This window comes from Gossypium hirsutum, chromosome A03 (genome assembly GCF_007990345.1).
Source record: "Gossypium hirsutum isolate 1008001.06 chromosome A03, Gossypium_hirsutum_v2.1, whole genome shotgun sequence".
Taxonomy (NCBI): Eukaryota; Viridiplantae; Streptophyta; class Magnoliopsida; order Malvales; family Malvaceae; genus Gossypium; species Gossypium hirsutum.
This window is the reverse complement of record NC_053426.1, coordinates 49040034-49064142: the sequence shown is the minus strand read 5'-3', so window position 1 is coordinate 49064142 and position 24109 is coordinate 49040034. Positions and strand designations below refer to the sequence as shown.

Genomic DNA, 24109 nt, shown 5'->3' with positions numbered 1-24109 from the left:
TTAAAACCATATGAGAGGAATTATCCTACGCATGATCTTGAATTGGCTGCAATTGTTTTTGCTTTGAAAATCTGGAGACATTATTTATATGGTGGAAAATGTTATGTGTACACAGATTATAAGAGCTTAAAGTATTTGATGACTCAAAAAGAGCTAAACTTGAGACAGAGGCTGTGGTTAGAGTTGCTGAAGGATTATGATTTAGTTATTGATTATCACCTGGGAAAGGCAAATGTGGTTGCTGATGCACTCAGTTGAAAGTTGTATTTGTTTGCACTTCGGGCAATGAACACTCATTTGTCTCTTAGCGAAGACAGTTCTGTATTAGCAGAGTTGAAAGCAAAACCTGTGTTCTTTCAGCGAATTCGAGAGTTGCAAGATGATGATTCGAAATTGGTGTTAAAAAGAAAGATGGTTCTGGATAAGTTGAGTTTAGAGTATAGCATTGATGATAGCAGTATGTTACATTATCGCAATAGAATTTGTGTTCCAAATAATTCAAATCTGAAAAATGATATTCTTTCTGGAGCTCACAGTAGCATGTATTCCATTTATCCAGGTAACATGAAAATGTATTGTGAATTGAAACGGATGTATTGGTGGCCGGGTATGAAACGAGAGATTTGTGAATTTGTAGCAAAGTGTTTGGTCTGTCAGTAGGTCAAAGTGGAACACTAGGTACCAACTGGTTTGCTACAGCCTGTCATGATTCCTTAGTGGAAATGAGAGCATGTCACAATGGATTTTGTATCCGGATTACTTGTGGCTCCGAGAAGGAAAGATTCGATCTAGGTGATTGTTGATAGATTAACTAAGCCAGCACATTTTATCCCGGCTAGAACAAACTTTTCACTTGATAAGTTAGCGAAATTGTATATATCAGAGATTGTAAGGTTACATAGGGTCCCTATATCCATTATTTCAGATTGGAATCCAAGATTTACATCAAGATTTTAGAGTAAATTACAAGAAGCCCTGGGTACAAAGTTAAATTTCAGTATAGCATTTCATCCTTAGACTGACGGGCAATCTGAATGAGCGATTCAAATTCTAGAAGACATGTTGAGATGTTGTATACTCGAGTTCAGAGATAGCTGGGAAAGTTAGTTACCTTTGGCCAAATTTTCCTACAATAATAGTTATCAATCCAACATAAAAATGGCACTATTTGAAGCTCTTTATGGTAGATTATATAAGATTCCATTGTGTTGGTCTGAATTGAGTGAATCCAAGTTAATGGGAGTCGACTTGATCGGAGAAACTGAAGAAAAAGTTTGACTTATCTGGGACAGTTTGAAACCTACTTCAGACCGTCAGAAATCATATACAAATTTGAAAAGAAGAGATATAGAATTTGTGGTTGGCGATCGAGTGTTATTAAAAAGTTCACTGTGGAAGAAAGTATTACAGTTTGGTAGAAAAAGGAAACTGAGTCCAAGATTTATTGGACCGTATGAGATAATTGAAAGAATTGACCCTGTGGTTTACCCGTTAGCTTTGCCTCCAGAACTTGAGAAGATTTATAATGTATTTCATGTGTCTATGCTAAGACGGTATAGATTTGATTCTTCGCATGTAATTTCTCATACTGAAATAGAAATACAACCAGATATGACGTATTCAGAAGAGCCGGTAAAGATTTTAACTCAAGAGGCTAAAGAATTGCGAAATAAACAGATACCATTAGTAAAAGTATTATGGCACCATCATGGTTCAGAGGAGGCAACCTAGGAAACAGAGGAATCGATGTAGTCACAATATCTGAATCTATTTTCAAGTAACAAATTTCGAGGATGAAATTTCCAAAAGTGGGGGGAGAGTTGTAACAATCTAATTTTTAGTGGTGTCGAAAAAAGTGGTTCGAGACCACTAAAATTTGACAGGTGAGCTCGTAAATTTTATTAGTTAGTGTTTATGAGCTAATTGAGAAATTAAGAAAGCTAAGAATTAGTGAATTTTGTGATTTAAAATAATTATTAGTTTCATTAGTATCTTAAACGAAGTATCGAGACCTCGATTTCCTAAACCAAGTCGTAAATATTTTTATAAATATTTACGAAGTATTATTGAGTTAGTATTAAAGTTTCGTTAGTAAATTTTAACGTTTCGATAGTCAATTAATTAAAAAGGACTAAATTGGAAAAAAGTGCAAAACTTGCAAATTAAGGAAATAGTGATTAAATAGTCCAAAAAGTAAATAATGAGGACTTAAAGAGAAATTTAGCCTAAATTAAATAGGATGGGCGACATGGGCATAGAAATTAGTAAGGAAACAATGTGAACTAAGGGCAAAATTGGAAATTTTGCCAAATCAGTGAGATAAATGAGAAAATAAATAATTCTAGAGAAATCATCATCATTCTCAACTCTAAAAATAGACATTGAAGAGGTTTAAGCTGGTTTTTCATATTTTTGCATCATGTAAGTTCAATTCTTGCCTTTTTCTTGAAATTTTTATGTTTTTGAGACTTTTACAACTAGGTCCAATCATTGATTTCGTTAGTTTTGGTTTCAAGGGATGAAAGTTACTATTGATGAGTGCTAGAAGTTTATGATGAATTAACATAAAATTGAAGTTTCAATTTTGTTATATGATGATTTTATTAAGTGATTTCAAGGGAAATTGATTTTAGGACTAAATTGTGAAAAATATTAAATTTTAGTGTTTTGTATTAAATTCTGTTTATCAAAGGCTGTGTAATAGCCTAAAATAATTAGATAAAGTGTTAATTGAGAAAAATTAGCTCATTTGATAGGTTTATTGATGAGGGACAAAATTGTAAAAACTATAAACGTTAGGGCAAATGTGTAATTTCAAAAATTAAAGGGTATAAATTGTAAAGTGGAGTGAGGCTGAAAATATGTGCTAATAGATGAAAACTTTTATATTTAAGATCAAGAGCCAATAGATCAACGAGGAAAAGAGAAATTAAAAGAATAGTTCTCGAATTACTACGAATTCTACAATTTAGTCCATGTAAGTTCGTATGGTTAAATTTTAAATGTTATATGTTAATTGATAAATAGTATTTTGTATTTATTTGTAGTATTTTTTGGAAATAAAATTTATTATTAAATTTATGAAATTGAATCAAGTGTTTGAAGTGAACGGAACGCAGGATTGAGTAAAATGGTTCAGTGCAAAAAAGGGAATTGACGGCAAAATATACCCAAGTAAACTTAGGTTTAGTATTTGTTGCGAACACTCAAGTTTTCTTTCCGTTTAGCTCTCATGAGCTTCAGTTAACTCACATGAGTTTCCGTTTAACCCTAATGGGTTTCCGTTTAGCTCTTTCGAGCTTCAATTTAAACCTTATGGGTTTCTGTTCAGCTCCTATGAGATTCCGTTCAACCGTTACGAGTTTTCGTTTAGCACTTATGTGCTTCTGTGCAGCCTTTGGGCTTCTGTTTACATGTACTCAAATCTATAAGACGTTCTTTGATTTGACAAAGATTGGTAAGTGCTATATGGAATTAATGTGGAAGAATTTAAGTTATTATTGATATTGAACTTAAATAAGTGAATTCATCAATCAAAGTTGTGGTTGGAAGGAAATGTGTAATGATTGATTTACTTAAATGAATTGTTATAGTATGGTAGGTAAGATTTATGTTTTAAGCCAACGAACTTACTAAGCTTTATTAAGCTTACTTGTATTGTTCAATGTTCTTTTTAGATTTTCAAGATGTTCAGAAGATTGGATCAACACATCGGGTCGCACTATTCAGATTACTCCAATAGATTTTATTGTACATTTTATGGTTTATATGACATGTATAGGGATGGATTGAAAAGGGCTAAATTTGAAGTATAATTATGAATGGCAATTATATATATGTGTGTGTGTGTGTGTGTTTGTATGTATATATTTAGGAGTAGGTTTTCGTAAATGAATAAATGAAGGTAGTTTGGAAAATTTAAACAATTGAGTTTTGTGATAGCTTATTATGCTTGAAACATGATTTTTTGATTGTGTTTATTGCTTGATTGAGGCTATTTGATATATTGAATTGTTGTTTATAGGTTGATATCAGCAAGGGTAAGAAAAGTGGCCTTAAAATGGTCTATTTTCGTCCACACGGGTAGAGACACAGGTGTGTGTCTCAGCCATGTGTGACACACGGCCTGACATATGGGCGTGTAGTCTGGCCGTGTGTCCCCTGCACCTTAAAATTTCAAAATAGAATGCCCAGGTTTTTGTACACGGCTAGCACACGAGCGTGTGGCTTGGCTGTGTAACCCCTACACTTCACACACGGTTTAGCACACGAGCTTGTGGTTGGCCGTGTGATCCAATTTAGTAGCCACCGTAATTTGGACACGGACTGGGGCACGATCGTGTGCCTCACATTGACTGCCCACAAGGTCAGCCACACGGGCGTGGTCCTTTGCTCATAAGAAAAATTTTAAGAGTTTGGGAAAAATTTTCTGAGTGAAAAATTTTCTATGTGTTCGGTTTAGTCCCGAGTCACTTTTAAAGGACAATATGACTATTATATGACTTATTCTTAATTTGTATAATAAAGGTAATAAAATATTCGTAATTAGTCTGTAAAGTCTGATAAGGCTTCATAACCCTGTTCTGACGACGGATAAGGGTTAGGGGTGTTACATGGTATGATATGTTTAAGTTTATACTAGCTTACTAAGCACTCATTGCTTACGTAGTTATCTTCCTTTGTTTTTTAGATTGTTAGAAGCTTGATCGGTAGAAAGCACGACGGAGATCTATCACAATATCCAGGAATTATTTCGGTAGTTTTTGTGTATTTTGGCCAAGGTTAATAATGGCATGTATAATATATTCTGTAATGGTATTTTCAGAAGGTGTTAATGGTGATTTGGTATGTTTATGCTTTGAAGTTTATGGTTGGTTTGGTGCACTTTAATGCCTTACCAAGTTATGTCCAATTGGTCACTTTTAAGCGTTTGTAAATATGATTATTTTGGCATGTTTTGATGGCTTGCAAATGGTCATGTATGGTAGTTACATGAAATAGGTTTTGGGTTTTGAGATATGGTCAAATTGCTTTAGTTTGATTCATAATGTTTAATGTAATTGTGGTGCCTTCTAATGGCATATTGGTTAGGTGATTTAGGATGTTTGAAATGGCATGTTTATGTGTGTTTGAATGACGTTTAAACCCCTTGATTGTGTGCCCAAATGGAATGGTTAGTTATGTATGAATTAGACTTGAAATGGCTTGATTTTAGGTAAATTTTTGGGTTCATACAGCCTAGGACATCGGCTGTCACATGGCTGTATGACATTTGAAATTTCTTAGTGTTTCAAGTCAGTGAGTTACACGGCCTAGCACACAGCCTGGCACACGGGCATGTGTGGCAACTCAGTGAGTTACACAGGTGAGGACACGGGCTAGGACATGACCGTGTGTCCTTTGTTCAAATGTTACACGGCCTAAGGTGATGTCACACGGCTGTGTGACCCCTATTTTCCAAATTTTACAATTTAAAATTTCTATTTTGTTTCAGATTAGTCTTGAATTGCTTCTAAGTTATTTTCAAATAAGTAATCTTGCAAATGACAGGTTGCAAGTTGATAAAACGTATGTGATTATTTTGTACCAAAATCATATAATATCAAAACCATCCACATGGTGGATGAATGGACCCATATTCATTTTAGAAATGCAAGACATTAAATCTCAAATTTAGCTTGTGAGTTTCTAAGAATCAATTTCCATTAAGAACAAACAACAAATGAGAATTCTTTAAATTAAAGAATCTTCTGGTTCTTTCATGAATGTCTATATGAATTCTTAATTAATTTTCGCATCAAATATGATCCAGATGGTCTAACTGGTCACACCAAGTAATAATTGTATTTGTATCAGTAAACTTTTGGTTTTACTTCAATATGAGTTTCAATTGTACTAAATTGTAACAAATTGATACTTTTACCATCATTTCTTTTACTTTGTATCCACATATAAGTACTATTTTGACATTTACTACTGAAAATGTCTAAATCAATGTGAAGTTTATAATGTCACTAAGTCAACAAAATAAATATAATTTTCAAACAATTATATGCAATATTCATTTAAGGGAATATACCAAAATCTTTAAATATCCAAAAAATGATGCCATAATGAGAATATTATATGATCTTTTACTCATTCACAATTTCAATATAAGATCCATTACCATCAATATCTTTTAAAACCAAAGCATTAACCATCACAAATTTTATGCTTTGTAGATATTGATATATTAGCTCTTCTAAAGCTTTCAACTAATTTTATACTATCAAATATTGGAATAATATTTGTTTGTTTCAGTACCAAATATTTGGGCATACCCACATATGTGGCCAGTAATCTTTCATATCACATTGATAACTTAAGTTATCTTTACCCTTTGAAAAGTTATCTTGAGAACTCTCATTGTTCTCTTATTTATTACCATGTTCCCACTTTTAGTGGTCCATAATTATATCTTTTATTTTCTTTAAGTTTGCATTCACTTTAGGGAATGCAATAAATCTAGTAGAACAGACTTCTAAACACCTCAATTGATTCTTTATTTCATAATCACCATCGCAAACATACGTGGACTTCAAAGTAGAATTTATCTATTCATATTTATCATGATTAGTCTCCAATTATAATAAATATGATATAATAAATAAATTATAGTAAAATATACTTGAAGATCTTTAACATCATCGTCATCACGCACGCAAGGGTTATATAAATATCTTTGGATAATGATTATCCATAGTGGCCTCAATTGAAATAGCAACAGCTTTAGGAGGAAATCAACAATAGCAAAATTTGGGATATTTTTGTGACTTATGAAGAAAAACAATTAAAAGAGAATCATGCTGATAACGTGTTATAAAATAAAAGGCAATGAATAAAGAACAAAAAAAAAAATGAGTGAGCAAAAGAGAGCGTATTTTATTGATCAATGAGAATATTTACAAAGCTTTTTCAATGTTTCTTTATAGGCACAAGAAGTATAAATGAAGTATAAATGAACTATATATTTACTTTTAATGACTATTAGATTTTAAAATACATCAAAACTTATCTTAATCTTGATGGATATCCACTTAAGAAGATATTCATAACACTTGTCTTTTGTTAAAACCATTTTTACAAAATTAAAAAACCTATATCATTTTAACTTCTTGTCCTAATTTAAAATATTATCTTTTTTTTTTCAAAATTCAAATAGAATTAAAATTCCATTATCTTTTTTTAAACTACTTATCTTAATTTGAATTCAAATTAATCCTTTTTCAAATCATACTAGAACTTATCCTTTTTATTTTATTTATATTCCTTTCATTTTCTTTTCCATCTTTTTTTCTTTGAACATATTTCTCTCTTATTTTTAATGATTTTTGGGCTATTTTCCCATTTGACTTCAAATTCTTACCCAACTCAAACTCTTTAAGACTTTTCCTAATTTTACTAAAATTCCCTAATTATTATTTTATCAAATTGAAACCTTAAACTCTCTCTATAAATATATCCTAGTTTTCTCTCAAAACATTTTATAACCCATATGTTTTATTAAAAAATACTCCTAAAACTTTTGAAAATTCAATCAACTCCCCATCAATTATTCTTCTCCAAATTTTTGGAACTCTAGTAATTAGATCATTGAATTTCTATCAAAATCGACCCTTGTAGGCGTTTGGATCGAACTTGAGCGTGGGATAGTCGCTTGAGACCTCAGAAAAGTTAGATGTGTGTTCTTTTACAAAATATCAAGTCAAAATTCGTAACTTTCCAGTCGCATACAACCTACCACATGGTCATGTGGCCTACCCGTATAAAGCACACGGCTTAAAGGCTCGCATATGGCCTAGACACATGGCCATGTGGCCATTATGTCACAGGGCTAGATCTTTCGTCTCGTGATAATTGGGGCCTTAGGTGATTTGTTCGTTTAAACTTGCCTAAGTCAGCCTTTACTCAAGTGAGGATTCCTTAAGAACTCTTCCAAGGCACCAACTTGTATAGCGAAAGCGATTTATGCCAAAAGAAGTAACAAAAGAACAATAGAAAGAGCGCACTTGAGTAAATGATCTCAATATTCTCTTATTCGTAAAGACTAATGAAACAATGAATGGAGTAAGTACAAATGAGGGGGAGACTCTCTATTTATAGTTAAGCTCCCCCAAAATCGACGGTCAAGATACATTTACATTGACGGACGAGATTAACCATATCACTTGATTTTAGGGATTTACAAGATATGTCATATCAAATCTAATCTAATCTTTACAAGATATGATTCCCTAAATCTTCTAAGATTAGTTACCAAATTAGCCTAAGTTTCTATATCTTCATTATCGGGCCAACCAGACTTCAATCTGACAGGCTTCTCTAATAGCTTACTGAATCAGGCCAATTCTTGTGGGCCAAAAGATCCTCATCTACACAATAGACCTCCACCGATGCATTTCGTATGATGGTTACGGGCTTTGAACTGGGCTTGTGACATTTTCCCCCATCCATTCTCGCAATGCCCTCGTTGCGACTTCCGAATGACACTAACTTGATTCGCTTGGTCTCGTCTCGATGCCTTAGCTTTTTCCCTTTTTTAGGACTGTTGCCTTGGCTTAAGTCGCTTCTTAACTCGAGCCGTCCTACTCGTTGCATTTACTCCAGTCAACTGTCCCACATGCATCACTTCTTTTTCTTGAAGTCTGATGCACCACCCAGCTCTCCCATAGGTGAAAGCCTTGTCGATGACTCGACCAGCTCCGATGCTTCACTCGAATTGAGCCTCATTTGTCCCAGCTTCATTGTTTTCATCGTAACTTTTTCCCTTAAGTTCGATGACAAATTCACCTCTTCCTTGGGTAGAAGACCTTCCGACGACTCACCAAGCTCGGACGTTGCCTTTCCTTTGACTATGACTTGCTTTGGACAGTTCTAAAACTCATGTGGACCATGGCCCAAGAAGTACTTTACTCGCTTCTTTTTGCTCCTCTTTGCCCACTTGGCTTTGACTTTTCCCTTACTCAAACCAAGCTTATTGGGCTCCTTGTCTGCTCTATCGTCCCCTTTAATGACAGACTATTTTGGACACTTCAGCAACTTATACGGACCATGACATAAAAAGCACTCCACTAACTTCTTCTCGCTTTTGGCTTTTTGGCTTCGACACCCCTTGGGCTCGAACCAAGTCCCAAGGCCTTACCCACCAGTTTTTCCTTAAACGCAGATTTCTTCAGACATTTCTTCAACATGTGTGGACCATCACATAGAAAGCATTTCAACTTGTCCCCTTTCCTGTTGGGTTTCTTCTTCCCAACTCGTGGTTTCCCCTTACCACCATTGTTGCTGTTGCCATTGCCATTAAAAACATATTCCTTGTGATCCTTTTTACATAGGCCCCTTTCCTCGGACTTGGAAGACCCAAGCTTGTCTTTTTTAGACCAAGCTTGACCATGGATTTCGCTACCGTCATGGCTTCTGACAGCTTTTGGACACCTCTTTATTGCACCTCTTGTCTGATCCATGGCTTCAATCCATTCTAAAAAGTAAGCAATACTCCTTTTTTGGTCTCATCTGAAACTTGGTGCATGAGTTCCTTGGACTTTCGAACATACTCCCCCATTGTGCCCCATTGCGTAATCTCTTGCAACTTTACCTGAGCTTCTTCCTCGGCAAACTCTAGGTAAAACTGTCCTTTCAAATCACATTGGAACTCTTGACACATCCCAATCTCACCTTGCTTTTTATATGTGGTCCTGCCTCGCTACCATAGAAGTGTAATATTAGTAAGAAACATTGAATAATGTTTACCTTAACTGCATCATTCGTGATGCCTTTGGCACGAAAATAGTTTTCCATCCTCCACAAGAAATTTTCCACATCGCATGCAGACCTTGTCCCCACAAACTCTTTCAGCTTTGGGACATCCTCGTTACTGAGTGCTACACTTGACACTTCTTTCCCCACGGCTACTCGGCACCAGGCCAACTCTCCCTCGAGCTCATCTATTCTTGTGCTCAAAGCCATCTTCGTGGCCATTGTTTCTTCCTTCAAAGCCATTATCATGGCCTCAAGAGCATAGTTCCTTTCTGACAGCTTATCCCTGTATGAATTAAACAACTTATTTACCTTATCCATGATGGAATCAAGAGACATCTTTACATAGTCTCTGGATTGCACTTTCCAGTTGTCTATGCGATCCTCAACCCAATCGAGTGCCTCTTTTACGTCTTTCATGGATCCCTCGAGTTTACCGACACGTTCCTTTATTGCCAAAATCATATCCCTCAAAGACTTTCTGGCCCACCTTTGTTTGAACTCTTCTTTCAACATCCCAACGGTGCCTTCGAACTAATAGCTCTAATACCACTTGTCATGGGGCTAGATCTTTCATCTCGCAATCCGTACGACCTTAGGTGATCCATTCATTCAAACTCGCCTAAGTCAGCCTTTAATCAAGTAAGGATTTTTTATGAACTCCTCCAAAGCACCAATTTGTATAGCGGAAGCGATTTATGCTAAAAGAAGCAACAAAATAACAACAGAAAGAGCGCACACCAAGTGTTTGGGTAAATGCTCTCAATATTCTCTTATTCATAAAGAATAATGAAACAATGAATGGAGTGAGTACAAATGAGAGGGAGGCTCTCTATTTATAGTTGAGCTCCCCAAAACTAATGATCAAGATACATTTACATCGACTGACGAGATTAGCCATATCCTTTAATTTTAGAGATTTACAAGATATGCCATATCAAATCTAATCTAATCTTTACAAGATATGATTCACTCAATCTTCTAAGATTAGTTACCAAATTAGCCTAAGTTGCCATATTTTCATTATCGAGCCAACTGAGCATCAATCTGACAGGCTTTTCTAATAGCTTACTGAATCGAGCCAGTTCTTGTGGGCCAAATGATCCCCATCTACACAACAGACCTCCACCAGATACATTTGGTGCAAGGGTCATGGGCTTTGAACTACGACCTGTGACACTTACACCTTCTCCCTTAGCATTGCACATGGCCTGAGGCCACACATACGGGCTAGACACACAGCCATGTGGCTCCTGAAACTTAAAAAAAGAATCAAAGTTTTACCTTATCTTTTATTACTTTATGCAAATCAGTCTATGAGTAGGTTGTTAATTGCATCTAGAGAACTAGATCATGCAATTAGGTCCTGGGCTAGGAATAGAATGAGTGAATACATGAATTTATGATTTAATTGCTTATAATTGATGGCATAAAACCGTGAATGATTTTGTAACATCGTGAAATATGGCCTAGTCGGAATAGTAATTTTAGAACCACAAATATGAAGTTAAAATATTTGTTTTATGATTATTATGAGTTCTAGGATTGAAAATAAGCATGTGTTAAAGTTTCATGAAGAAATTCTAAATATAAGGTGTTCAATTGAAATTAGGGACCAAATTGTATAAATTGTAAAACTTGGGTTCTAGAAGCAATTTGCATGAAATTGCTTTGAATTATAAATGAGAAGGTCTTAAATAGAAATTTATGAGAAGGTCTTAAATAGAAATTTTCCCAATTTCTAAGTTTTTGGACAAAAATGGGCATGCATAGAAAAATTTTAGAAGTTTTGTAAGGAGGGGCATTTTGGTTATTTGGTAATAAACTTAATAAAAAGGGAAAAAGAAAGCCAAAATCAGCCATCTTCTTTCCCATAGCTGCTGAAATTCTTAGAGCTCCATAAGCTAGGGTTTTCAACATTTCAAGCTCAATAATAAGTGCTCCCTAGCCCCGTTTTTAATATTCTTTGTAATTTTGAGATCCTCGTAACATGCTCTATCCATTTCTACCCATATCTCAAGCTAGGGTTCATGTTTTGAAATTTTCCCATGCATAAGATGCTTGTGTTTTGATGAGTTATGGAGGAATATGAGAGTTTAAAGGATGGTAAACAACTTTTACTAGGTAGGTTTTCATGAAAATGGTTAAAGGACCATTTTGTAAAAAGTATAAATATGTGGTAGAAATGTGAAATAGAGGAAAATATGGGCTGGTATGAGCTTAGGATACATTCGGCTAGGCATGGGTAACCAAGGAATTTCATGCATTCCATTATACGAGCCTAGGGACTAATTTGTAAAAATGTAAAATGTTGGAGGCAAATGGTCATTTTTCCCGGGGGTAAAATTTAAGTCTGAAATGAACAGTATGAGGTATTAATAATTTATTTTTACTGATATAGACCCTAAGAAACCAATTCCGGAGGTCGACCGTGGAAAATGAATGGTTTCGGAATAATCAAAATACTTATTTGTATGGTGAAAAGTGCCGAGTATATACCGACCACAAAAGTCTTAAGTACTTGATGTCACAAAAAGACTTGAATTTGAGACAGCGAAGATGGTTGGAGTTATTGAAAGATTACGAGCTTGTTATTGATTACCATCCGGGAAAAGCGAATGTGGTTGCCGATGCTTTAAGCAGAAAATTGCTATTTGCTTTGAGAACTATGAACACTCGGTTAAAGATATCAAATGATGGTTCGATTCTAGCAGAGTTAAGAGTAAGACCGATGTTTTTACAAGAGATTTCTGAAGCTCAGAAAAATGATCAAGATTTGCAAGCCAAGAGAAAGCAGTGTGAAGCTGATACGGGATTAGATTTCAGAATCGGTTCTGATGGTTGCTTGATGTTTAAAAATCGAATTTGTGTACCGAAAAATGATGAGTTGATTCAAAAGATTTTGCATGAAGCACATAATGGTTGTTTGGAGGTTCATCCGGGCAGTACGAAAATGTATAATGACTTGAAGAAAATGTACTGGTGGAGTGGAATGAAAAGAGATATTTTTGAGTTTGTATCAAAGTGCTTAGTTTGTCAACAAGTGAAAGCTGAACACCAAGTACCTTCGGGATTACTCCAGCCTATTATGGCTCCTAAATGGAAATGGGATCGGATTACTATGGATTTTATATTAGGGTTGCCGTTAACTCCGGGGAAGAAAAATGCCATCTAGGTAATAGTTGACAGACTGACTAAATCGGCTCATTTTATTCCGGTACGTACGGATTATTCTCTTAATAAGTTGGCTGAATTGTATATCCGTGAGATTGTTAGACTTCATGGAATACCTTTGTCAATAATTTTGGATAGAGATCTAAGATTTACTTCACGATTTTGGCAAAAGTTGCAAGAGGCATTAGGTACAAAGTTAAATTTTAGCACTGCTTTCATCCACAAACTGATGGACAATCAGAGAGAGTAATTCAGATTCTTGAAGACATGCTCAGATGTTGCGTATTGGAATTTCAAGGTACTTGGGAAAGGTACTTACCGTTGGTAGAATTTGCTTATAATAATAGTTATCAGACGAGTTTGAAGATGGCACCTTATGAAGCATTGTATGGTCGTAAATGTCGGACGCCATTGTATTGGACTGAACTCAAGGAAAATTAGATTTATGGAGTTGATCTAATAAAAGAAACCGAAGAAAAGGTGAAAGTGATTCGAGATTGTTTGAAAGCTGCTTCAGATAGACAGAAATCTTATGCGGATTTGAAACAAAGGGAAATCGAGTTTCGAGTTTCAAGTTGGTGATAAGGTATTTTTGAAAGTGTCTCCATGGAAGAAAGTCCTTAGATTTGGACGGAAGGGCAAGTTAAGTCCGCGTTTTATTGGACCATATGAAATAATTGAAAAAGTTGGACCGGTAGCATATCAGCTAGCATTACCACCTGAATTAGAGAAGTTTCATGATGTGTTCCACGTATCTATGTTACGTCGGTATCGTTCGGATCCTTCACATATAATTTCACTGACAGAAATTGAACTACGACCGGATATGACTTATGAAGAAGAACCGATTAAGATTTTAGCTCGAGAAGTCAAACAATTAATAAATAAAAGAGTTGCTCCCGTGAAAGTATTGTGGCAAAAGCACAGGGTAGAAGAGACTACATGGGAACCTGAAGAAACTATGAGAAACCAATACCCACACCTGTTTACCGGTAAGATTTTCGAGGACGAAAATTCTTAAAGGGGGGAGTGTTGTAATATCCTGAATTAGGGCCTAATCGGAATAGTGGTTTTGTGACCACAAATCTGAGATAGAAATAATTATTTTATAATTATTTTGATGTTTATGATATGATTGCATGATTGTGTGAAAATTTCGTGATGAAGTCCTATGCCTAAAGTGCTTAAATTGAAATTAGGGACTAAATCGAATAATTTGTAAAACTTGCATTCTAGGAGTTTTTAGTATGAAATTGTTTTGGAATATTAATGAGGAGGTCTTAAATAGGAATTTGACCAATTTCTAAGTCTATGGACAAAAATTGGACATGGATGGAATTTTTGGAAAGTTTAGTAGTAAGGGCATTTTGGTCATTTAGTTATTAAAATGAATTAAAAACAAAATTAAAAGCCAATTTTTGTCCATCTTCTTCATTAGGTCGAAATTTCAAGGGTTCTCCATAGTTAGGGTTTGTTTCAAGCTTCCAAGCTCCATAGTAAGTGATTCCAAGCCCCGTTTTTAATGTTTACGTTTTTGGAATCCCGGTAGCTCGATTAAGCTTATGCTAGCAATAATTCAACCTAGGGTTCATATTTGGAAAAATACTGATAGGTGAAATTTGTGTATTTTGGTGTTTTATGATAGAATATGAGGTTTTAAATTATGTTAGACAACTTGTACTACTCGGTTTTAAGCGAAAACGAGTAAAAGGGCTTAATCGGTAAAAATACCTAATAGTCATAAGTACATGTTAGAGTGTGAATTTGATGTTGCCATAGAAGGGAAAAATGATTAGCACATCATAAAACATAAGAATAAGGGATGAAGTTTAATTCCCGAGCCTAGGGGCAAAAGTGTAATTATGCAAAAGTTTAGGGGAAAAAAATGTAATTTTGCCAAAGTTCGTATTAAATGCTGTTTTGATGAATGTATGTATTAAATAAGATTAATTTGGTATTATAGATCAAGAGAAACAAGATTCAAGTTGCGATCGAGGGAAAAATAAAGTTTACAAAGAATAGGCTCGATTGCTAATAATTTTGTACTGAGGTAAGTTTATGTGTAAATGTAGTAACATAATTGTCATTTTAAGAAATTTAATGTTGTTTATATGATATGATGCTGATTATTATCATGAAATATTATGCTTTGTGGTTATTGTTGAATAATATGTAATTATGTGAATTACTTGATGAGTATGAACTATCACCGAAGTATTGATTTTGATATTCCGTGGAAGACGAAAAAGATGTGTGATCGAGGAAAACGCCCGTTTGAACCTTGGGAATAGATTAGAATACAAGTGACATGTCACTAGGATGGTTGAGTTCCGAACTCGTTGAGTTGAGTCCGAGTTCACTTATGGATGCGAACGCTCGAGCTCGTTGAGTTGAGTCTGAGTTCACTTATGGGCGGGTTACATGGTAGCTTGGCTACATAAGTTTCGCAGGCTATTGAGTTTGTCTAGCTGCGGGTATGGCTCTTATGTTCATGAGATCTGCGTATTCGAATTATATTCCGATGTGTTCAACGGGTGAATCTTATGTGAATAAGAAGAAGGCCTAAAACGAAGGTGACATGTTGGTAAGTATGGTAAATGAGAAAATTTGACAGGTATGTGCTTAAACCCTCAGGTTGAAAACTTGGTATGATGAAATCGTAGAAAGATATTAAATACAAATGAAACATGAATGTCTTGATGTTGTTTATGCAAATGATGTTTTATGTGGGATTGTGTGATTATGTTACTTGCTATTTGCATGTGAACTTACTAAGCATTTGTGCTTACTCCCTTCTTTTCTTTCATTGTAGTTTTGACAAGCCTGCTTGAGAATCGGGATAGGTCGAAGACTTGTTCACACTATCCGAAAGCTTAAATTGGTAAAATGGCTTGTGTAATTTGAATGTGGCATGTATGACAAAACACTCACTTTGTGTAATTGATCTTATGATATGGATATGGTTTGGTAAGAAAAGGGTTTGTAAATGATTAGCCATTGGAATGACCAATCTAAGTCATATTTGATGTTATGTATGTTTAAAATGCTATTTAGTCCATGAAAATCCTTAGTAAAGTGAAATTTGCCATAAAACAGAATTTGATAGCAGCAGTGATGCAAATTTGAAAAATCACTAAAAATAGTAGAAATCGAATTAATTGATGAGTAAGTTATGAAATTGAAGCTTAATTAGTCTATTTTTATGTGGATTGAACAAAACAGGTATATGAATTATATTTTATGCGATATTTGAATTTTTGTGAAATAGGGCCAGAGTGATTTCTGGATCCCCTGTTCTGACTTTAAAAATTCATCATAAATTGTAAAAAATAATATGAAGTCATGATTTATATGTAAAGATTCCTTATTGAGTATAGTTTTAATAGAAACAAACTTCATAGTCATTGAAATTCTGTACAGAGAGATATCTGATTCGTAATATACAGAGGTCAGAGCAGTCGAACCCTGAAACATGGGAGACTTTAACTAATAAACTGTACTAATTGGCTTGACCAAAAATTCTAGAAAAAAAATTAGTAAATAGATATATGAGTCTAGTTTCAGGGAAAATTTATGGAATTGGATTTCGAGTTTCGGAACTCGAGATATGAATTTTTAAGCGACTGTGATGCAGATTGCTAGCTTGACTGGAAATTTTAAAAATAAATTGTTTGAGCTGTTTAAGTAATGAATTAAGTCTGTTAACACCTCGTGTTCGACTCTGGCGACGGTCTCGGACTAATGTGTTGTATGTACGGGTTTTTCTATACATGCCATATATATATTGTGATAGCGTGACGACTTCTGACCTTTTAAATGATTTTTTTATAGTAAATGGATCCCAATCCAGTTGCGGCTGATGATGTAGAGAGTAATGCACCAGCTCCGGCTGAAGGGGCGGTGCCAACTGAAAATCCACCTCCTACTGTTGGTAAAGGAGGAGGAGAAGGGGCTCGGGAAGCTTTTCTCCAGATGATGAGTGCCTGGTATACTGAGTTCGTTTGTACGAACCCGAATGCACAACCTCTCCCACCTCCCCCGATTCCTCAACCTGTACCCCCGATGCCTCAAGGTGTAGATCTGATGAAATTTCACAGAACTCAAGTTGACAGAATCTGTAAACAAGGGGCCGAAGAATTCAGGGCAAATATTGATGATGATGCCGAGAAAGCAGAGTTTTGGCTCGAGAATTCTATTCGAGTATTTGATGAATTGTCTTGTACACCTGAGGAATGCTTGAAATGTGCTATATCATTGTTGAGGGATTCAGCTTGTCATTGGTGGAAGACATTGATTTCAGTAGTATCGAAAGAGAAAGTAACTTGGGAGTTCTTTCAAGAAGAATTTCGAAAGAAATATATCAGTGAAAGATTTATTGATCAGAAGCGTAAAGAGTTTCTTGAATTAAAGCAGGGGAACATGACAGTTACTGAATACGAAAGGGAGTTTGTCAGGTTGAGTAAGTATGCTAGAGAATATATTCCTATAGAAGCTAAAGTGTGCAGACGATTTGAAGACGGACTCAATGAAGACATCAAAGTATTTGTTGGGATTCTTGAATTAAAAGAAATAGTAGTACTGGTTGATCGAGCTTGCAAGGCTGAAGAACTACTTAAAGAGAAGAAAAAGGTAGAGGCTGAGACTAGAAATTGGAAGAAAAGACCGACGAGCAGTTCATTCTCACAGCAATCCAGAAAATCTAGAAATATGAATTCTCGTTCACAGGTTTCGGCTGGACAATCATATGGAAATTCTAAGAAGCAAAATGTGGGTCCTAAATATCAGACTACTTCTGCGGCTAGTGTGGAAAATACGAGATTTGTTAAGCCTGAGTGCCAAACCGAAGTAATTATAGGTAAGTTCGTGTAACTCGAAGTAAACTTTAAATATACTTGAAAATGCATATTCTTAAATGTATGTTAATTTAGATATTGATTGCATGACAATTCATGAAATGTGGTAGTGTGAAATGAAAAAGATGACAATTGTCTCGGTCGAATGAAAAAGGGAGATTTGATGGGTAAATTCTTATTTACATGACATGAGATCCTGCATGTGTTGTAGAAAGGGATTTAGCCCGGACGGGTAATCCGATGATATCAGTATAGTAATGATCTAGCTCGAACTGGTGTTCTTTAAGTTATCGAACCTCCCGATGAATATATGTGCATTGTGGATTTAGCCCGGATGGGTAATATGATTAAGGAATGAAATTAGCTTGGACTGGCATTTCAGATCCAAGCGTATTGGAGTAATTGTCGTTGTAAAGGATTTAGCCTGGAATGATAATCCCGACAATACTTCTTGAATTTACGTTATGAGGGATTTAACCTGGATTGGTAATCCCGCCATAAGAGTGAGGTTCACGGGAGTGTATATTTAAAATGGTCACTAGCATGACTTGACGGTAAACGGGATACTCATCAAGATTTTAGAGAAACTCAATGGGACTATAATGAGAAACGAGAATGGAAATGTTTGAATTGATAAGCTCATTATGCATGTTTGGCATGAATATCTTTTATGGTTGTATGCTAAATAACCGGTAAGTTTACCTTCATGTTATCCGAACTTACTAAGCATGTTAATGCTTAACCCCTTTCCTTTCCCTATTTTATAGAGCTCGTGGACTCATGAAGATTGGAAGACGATTGGAGTATTGTCAACACTATCAACTTATCTTGCTTTGGTATATAGATACCTTTACTTTGTTTCAATGGCATGTATAGGTTTTTGGTTATTTTTTTATATGTGCCATTGGTTAGCCAACATAAGGGCTTGAATGATATACCTATTCATTTTGTATAAGACCATAAGACGTGGCTCATTTTGATGTAGGTTGTAACTTACTAATCGTGCATGTTGGTGTTTAAATGTTCATGAGATGGTTAAATGTGGTATATCATGAATTGAAATGTGGAATGTGGCCAAATCACTTGGAGATGGCTAGGTCATAATTGGCAATGAGTTATAAAATGAGCCAAGTTTAAATGTGTTTGATGATATGGTAGTCCTTAATACAAAGAGGATAATCTAGCATGTATAAAACAAATGAGATGAGGTTAACATGCAATAGACCATTGAAGGTAGTCATTGGGCATATTTAGGCCCTGTTAAATACCATAGAAGTTCACAGATCTATGTGGATGTTGAGGGTGACCATTGGCTTGTATTGTAGCCTCCAAAAAGGTCCACACGTGATGTGAACTCAGTCGCATCATGTTACGACCCAACTTGTCGACACTGAGATTTGGCTAAACTCGAGGGGCCTAAGTGCAAAATAAAGTTTTTAATTTTAGTTTGTTAATTTGGCTGCTGAAGAATAAGGACTTCGATTCATTTATTTTAGTTACTTTAGTTATTTTAGTTTGTGTCTTTAATTATGTCATAGTTTGAGCATCATTAGTGTGAGTATTTAATTATGTCATAGTTTGAACATCATTAATATGTGTTCTGCATTTAATAAAGTCATGCATTATGTAACTCTCATGTAAGTTAAGTTTGCATCATAAATTATGACATGCATTATGTAACTCCCATGTTAGTTAAAGTTTGCATAATTAAATTAAGTCATGCATTAAGTAACTCATTTGTTCATTTAGTTTACATCTTAAACCATGCATTTAAGCATCTTAGTTGTTAAATATGTTTGAGTTTGTTTATATAAGTATGTTATTTAATTTGGCTATTGCTTTTTACTACATAAATTAAAGTGTGTTTATTTTCATTTTTAAATAAGGTGATTTGAGCTGCATGTTCATTAATAAATTTGTGTATGAGTGTTTATAGTGTGCTGATTCTTATGAGTGCCTTTAATGCTTAATTTTCTACCTTATAGGTGACTATTCATATGGCTAATTGGCTCTTCAAGTTTTGGACATTTTTCAAGCCTCCAAAGCTCATTATGGTGGCTGTTCAAATGGAATAAGAGTGACTCTTCAAGTCTGATCGGTTTCATGCCCTCAAAGCTAGTTATGGTGCCAATTAAAGAGATGAATGCACAAGTCTTTTGACATTCGATTTAAGGGAGATGAAGGGGCACCAAACAGCACATTAAGGGTTTATTAAGTCAATTATAAAGTGAAGAGACATGCCTTTTCATTTACATCAAAATCAAGTGAAGAGACATGACTATTAGCTTCCTTACATGACTTAAAAACAAAATTAAAGATTGTAAAACCCTTAGTTAAGGCATTTGAATAGTCATAATAGTGCCTATAAATAGATTGTAAGAAGACATTATTTTGGTTAGAAAAACTTTTGATATTTTTGATGAATGTTTATAACAGTTGTGAGTTATTCAACTCTCTTATTTCGTTTAAGACTCAAGCTGACTTATCTAGCATTGCTAGTGGCATCTACCTTATTTCTTTCGAACTTATCACTCATTCCAAGTGTGGCATTCTACCAAATTTATACCTTTGGTTCCTACCTTTTAGGTAACGGGTTAAGGTCCACCTTAAGCGACTTATAAGTCTCGGGTCAATACTTTACATGGTATTGGTTCATTCTTGTCCTTAAGTTCATCTATCTATCTTATCCAACACCTTAACTATTTTGTTTCTTTGTTAACCAGTTTCACCATCATTCCTTTAGCCCTTTGAACCTTTTTTGTTTCCCAAAAAAACACTTACTTAGCCGAATCTTTCCATTGCTTAAACTAAAGAACGATACTTGATAAATCGTAATTTATACATATTTTTACCCCATGTTTAACATATTTATTGATGATTTTTTCCTTGGTTTTAGTGAATTTGATACTTCTAATCCTTTAATTTCATGTTTTATACTTAGGAGAGCTTAGAATAGCAAAAAGAGCGAGAAACGGGCCAAAAATGCACAAATTGGGCTTAAAACAGTGTTGCACATGGCCTAGGCACTTCCACATGGGTGATCCACATGCCTGTGTGAGGCACACGAGCAGACCACACACCCATGTGTCATGGCCGTGTCAACATTAATCCAAGTCAAAATTGAACACGATTTGAGCACCCACATATGGGCGTGGCACACGGCCGTGTCCCTCTCGAGCCCAAGTCTTGTTCTACTCGAAAAAGGGCACTTTTGAGGGTTTGGAAGCATTTTAAAGCCTATAAAAACACCCTAGAAGAGGATTAAATGGGACACGTAGAGTTGGAGGCAGGAAATACTCGAGAATAGCTATCGGAATCACCTCGGAGCCAGGATTTACATCAAGACTGTCCTAGAAGTTCTTTGGGTTTCTTTATGTTATGTTGTTTTCCAAACTTTGAGATGTCTTCTATTAATATTATGAACTAAACTCCCTTAATACCTAAGGAAGATGAAACCTAAGACGAATCTTATTGCTCTTTCATTTATATGATAAATACTTGTTCTGATTCTTAATTGTGAGTTTTAATTATTGCTTTAATATTCCAGGATATTAATTCAGGTTCTTGATGTGATTATTCAGTGGAGTAAAAGTCCTTGTTTAAGAGTAGATTATTCATAATCAAACGAAGTTGCATGCAATCCTAGAGATAGAACGACATAAATCTACCGGACTAGAGTCAAATCTAATAAAGGAATTTATAGATTGACTTAATGTGACAATAGGGGTTTTAATTAGAAAGAGATTTCAATTAATCAACCTAGAGTCAGTTGTTTTTAGTCTTGAAAGGAATAATAACATAAATCAGGGATTTCTACGGAATAAGTCAAGTGATTAAATCGTCTAAGTCAAAGGTAATAAGTGAAGTCTAGGTGGATTCTCTCTTGGGTATTGTCTTCTCTATTGGTTATTCTAAAGTATTTTCCAACTTTCATCTCTGTCGTAATCTTAGTTAAATTAGAAAATTAGTTTAGTTTAAAAACACCCTTTAATTCTTAGGCTAGATAATAAAAAGATAGTAATTAATAGTAGTTTTAGTCATCGTGGATACGATATTTCTGGTCTCACCATAACTATACTACTGTTCGATAGGTGCGCTTGCCTTAAGTCGAATTTTTAGTTAGTCACACGACCATCAAGTTTTTGGTGCCGTTGCTGGGGACAAGATATTAGGAACGCTTAATTTTTATTACTTTAGCCATTTTTTATTTTTTATTGCAATTTAATTTTATTTTTGCTTAAATTACTAAATTTTCTTTTATTTAATTCTGGCAGGTTTTTTAGTTTATGACTAGAAGAAACCCGTCAGGACCTCTACTTTTTGATAGTGAGATCGAAAGCACAGCTCGCAGAAACCAAAGAGAGATAAGGCAAAGCCTACGATACATAGAGGAAGGGAAAGAGAACGATATTCAACCCACAACTGAGGAGATGGCTGATAATCATAATAATCCGCTACCTCCTATGGCTATTGCGAACCCAGTAAATCAGGATCCTGCTCCTCGTACTATGTATGATTATGCTAAACCTACTTTAACAGGAGCTGAATCGAGTATAGTTAGACCTGCTATTGCTGCAAATAATTTTGAACTGGAACCTAACACGATTCAAATGATACAACAGTTTGTTCAGTTTAATGGTTTGCAGGACGAGGATCCAAACACTCATTTGGCAAAATTTCTGGAATTCTGCGACACTTTTAAGATCAATGGAATTTCTGACGATGCCATTCGCCTTCGGTTGTTTCCATTTTCATTGAGGAACAAAGCTAAACAGTGGTTGAACTCGTTACCTCAAGGGTCAATCACAACTTGGGAACAAATGACCAAAAACGTTTTGCTAAAATATTTTCAGCAGGCTAAAGCAGCTTAATTAAGGAATGATATTTCTTCTTTTGTGCAGACGGATTTAGAAACACTTTATGATGCATGGGAGAGATATGACCAATTGAGAAGGTCCCTTCACCATGGTTTACCCCTTTGGCTATAAGTTCAAACTTTCCACAACGGTTTGAATCCCTCAACTAGACAGATGATTGACGCAGCCGCTAGTAGGACTATTAATAATAAGACACCTGAAGAGGCTTATGAATTTATAGAAGAGATGTCACTAAATAATTATCAGTGGCAAGTCATGAGGACAAAGCCAACAAAACAGTCAGTGTTTTTAACGTCGATTCGGTTACTATGCTCTCTAATCAGGTAGAAATTTTGAATAAAAAAATTGATGGTTTACTTGGCTCCTCACAGGTTCATCTAGTAATACAATGTGATGCAAGTGGAGGTGGAATAAACAATTTGGACTATCCATCATACGGCCCTACCATGGAGAATGAGCAAATGAACTATATGGGTAATAATCCTCGACCTCAAAATAATTCTTATAGTGACACTTATAATGCAGGTTGGAGAAACCACCCAAATTTTTCATGGGGAGGCCAAGGAAATCAAAAACCACCACCCCCTCCAGGCTTCCAACAACAACCGTACTTGCTAGAGAAAAAGCCAAACCTTGAGGAGATGATGACAAAATTTATCTCAGTAGTGGAGACTCATTTTCAGAATACTGAAACTGTAATAACTCGATTTTGGGCCTAGTCAGAATAGTGGTTTCAGAACCACTATTTCGAGGTCGAAGAAAATTATTTTGATATTATTTTATGCAATATAACATGTTTATAAAGGTGCATGAAAATTTTGGTATATTAATTTTAGCGATTTCTAGTCCAATTTCGAAAAAGGACTAAATCGCGTAAAAGGTAAAAGTTGTATTTTAGTACCCAGACGTGTCTAATAGCTAAAGTATTAAATTGGGGGCCTTTAAAATGAAATTAGACCCCTAAATATGGCTTGGCCAACCATGGGACAAGAAATTTCAAATGGTCAATGTATTTGGTAAGGTGATGTCATATTAGGTGATAAAATGGTACCCTAAGGACCTAGCTTCAACTTTTTCATTTTCTTCCTTCTTCTTTGACCAAAAATACCAAAAAATAAAAGGGTTTTGAAGCTTTTAACTTTCAACAAAGAAACTCCCTTGAAAATAAGTGATTTTAATGCTTTTTCCTGAAGATTTTTACATTTTTGGAACCCTTAAAGCATGAGTTTTCATAAGAGAGGACTATTTTGCAAAATGATTAAGAGTCTAGGGTTTTTCCATGAAAGCACATGTGTTGTTTTCTAAGTTTTTATGAAAGAAAACGATTCTTGGTAGTGTTATAAACACTTTTTGTGAGGGAAGATTGCATGAAAACCCCTAAAAAGGGGATATTTTGCAACGTAGTAT

At 35.0% G+C, this 24109-nt stretch overlaps 1 protein-coding gene across 1 annotated transcript; it reads left to right on the top strand.

Moving 5' to 3' along the window:
• The first annotated feature begins 285 nt into the window (after nucleotides 1–285).
• On the top strand, nucleotides 286–1731 carry LOC107887867 (uncharacterized). The gene is made up of 2 exons (XM_016812088.1): nucleotides 286–457; nucleotides 1310–1731. The coding sequence occupies exons 1-2, from the start codon at nucleotides 286–288 to the stop codon at nucleotides 1729–1731; spliced, it is 594 nt and encodes a 197-aa protein (XP_016667577.1).
• Nucleotides 1732–24109: the final 22378 nt, after the last annotated feature.

Excerpts from the sequence above, each read along its gene's own strand:
- LOC107887867 (XM_016812088.1), top strand. The coding sequence starts at position 286 with ATGAACACTCATTTGTCTCTTAGCGAAGACAGTTCTGTATTAGCAGAG. Across the intron at positions 458-1,309 it reads GTATAGCATTGATGATAGCA|ACCGTCAGAAATCATATACA; the intron begins GTATGTTACATT and ends AACCTACTTCAG.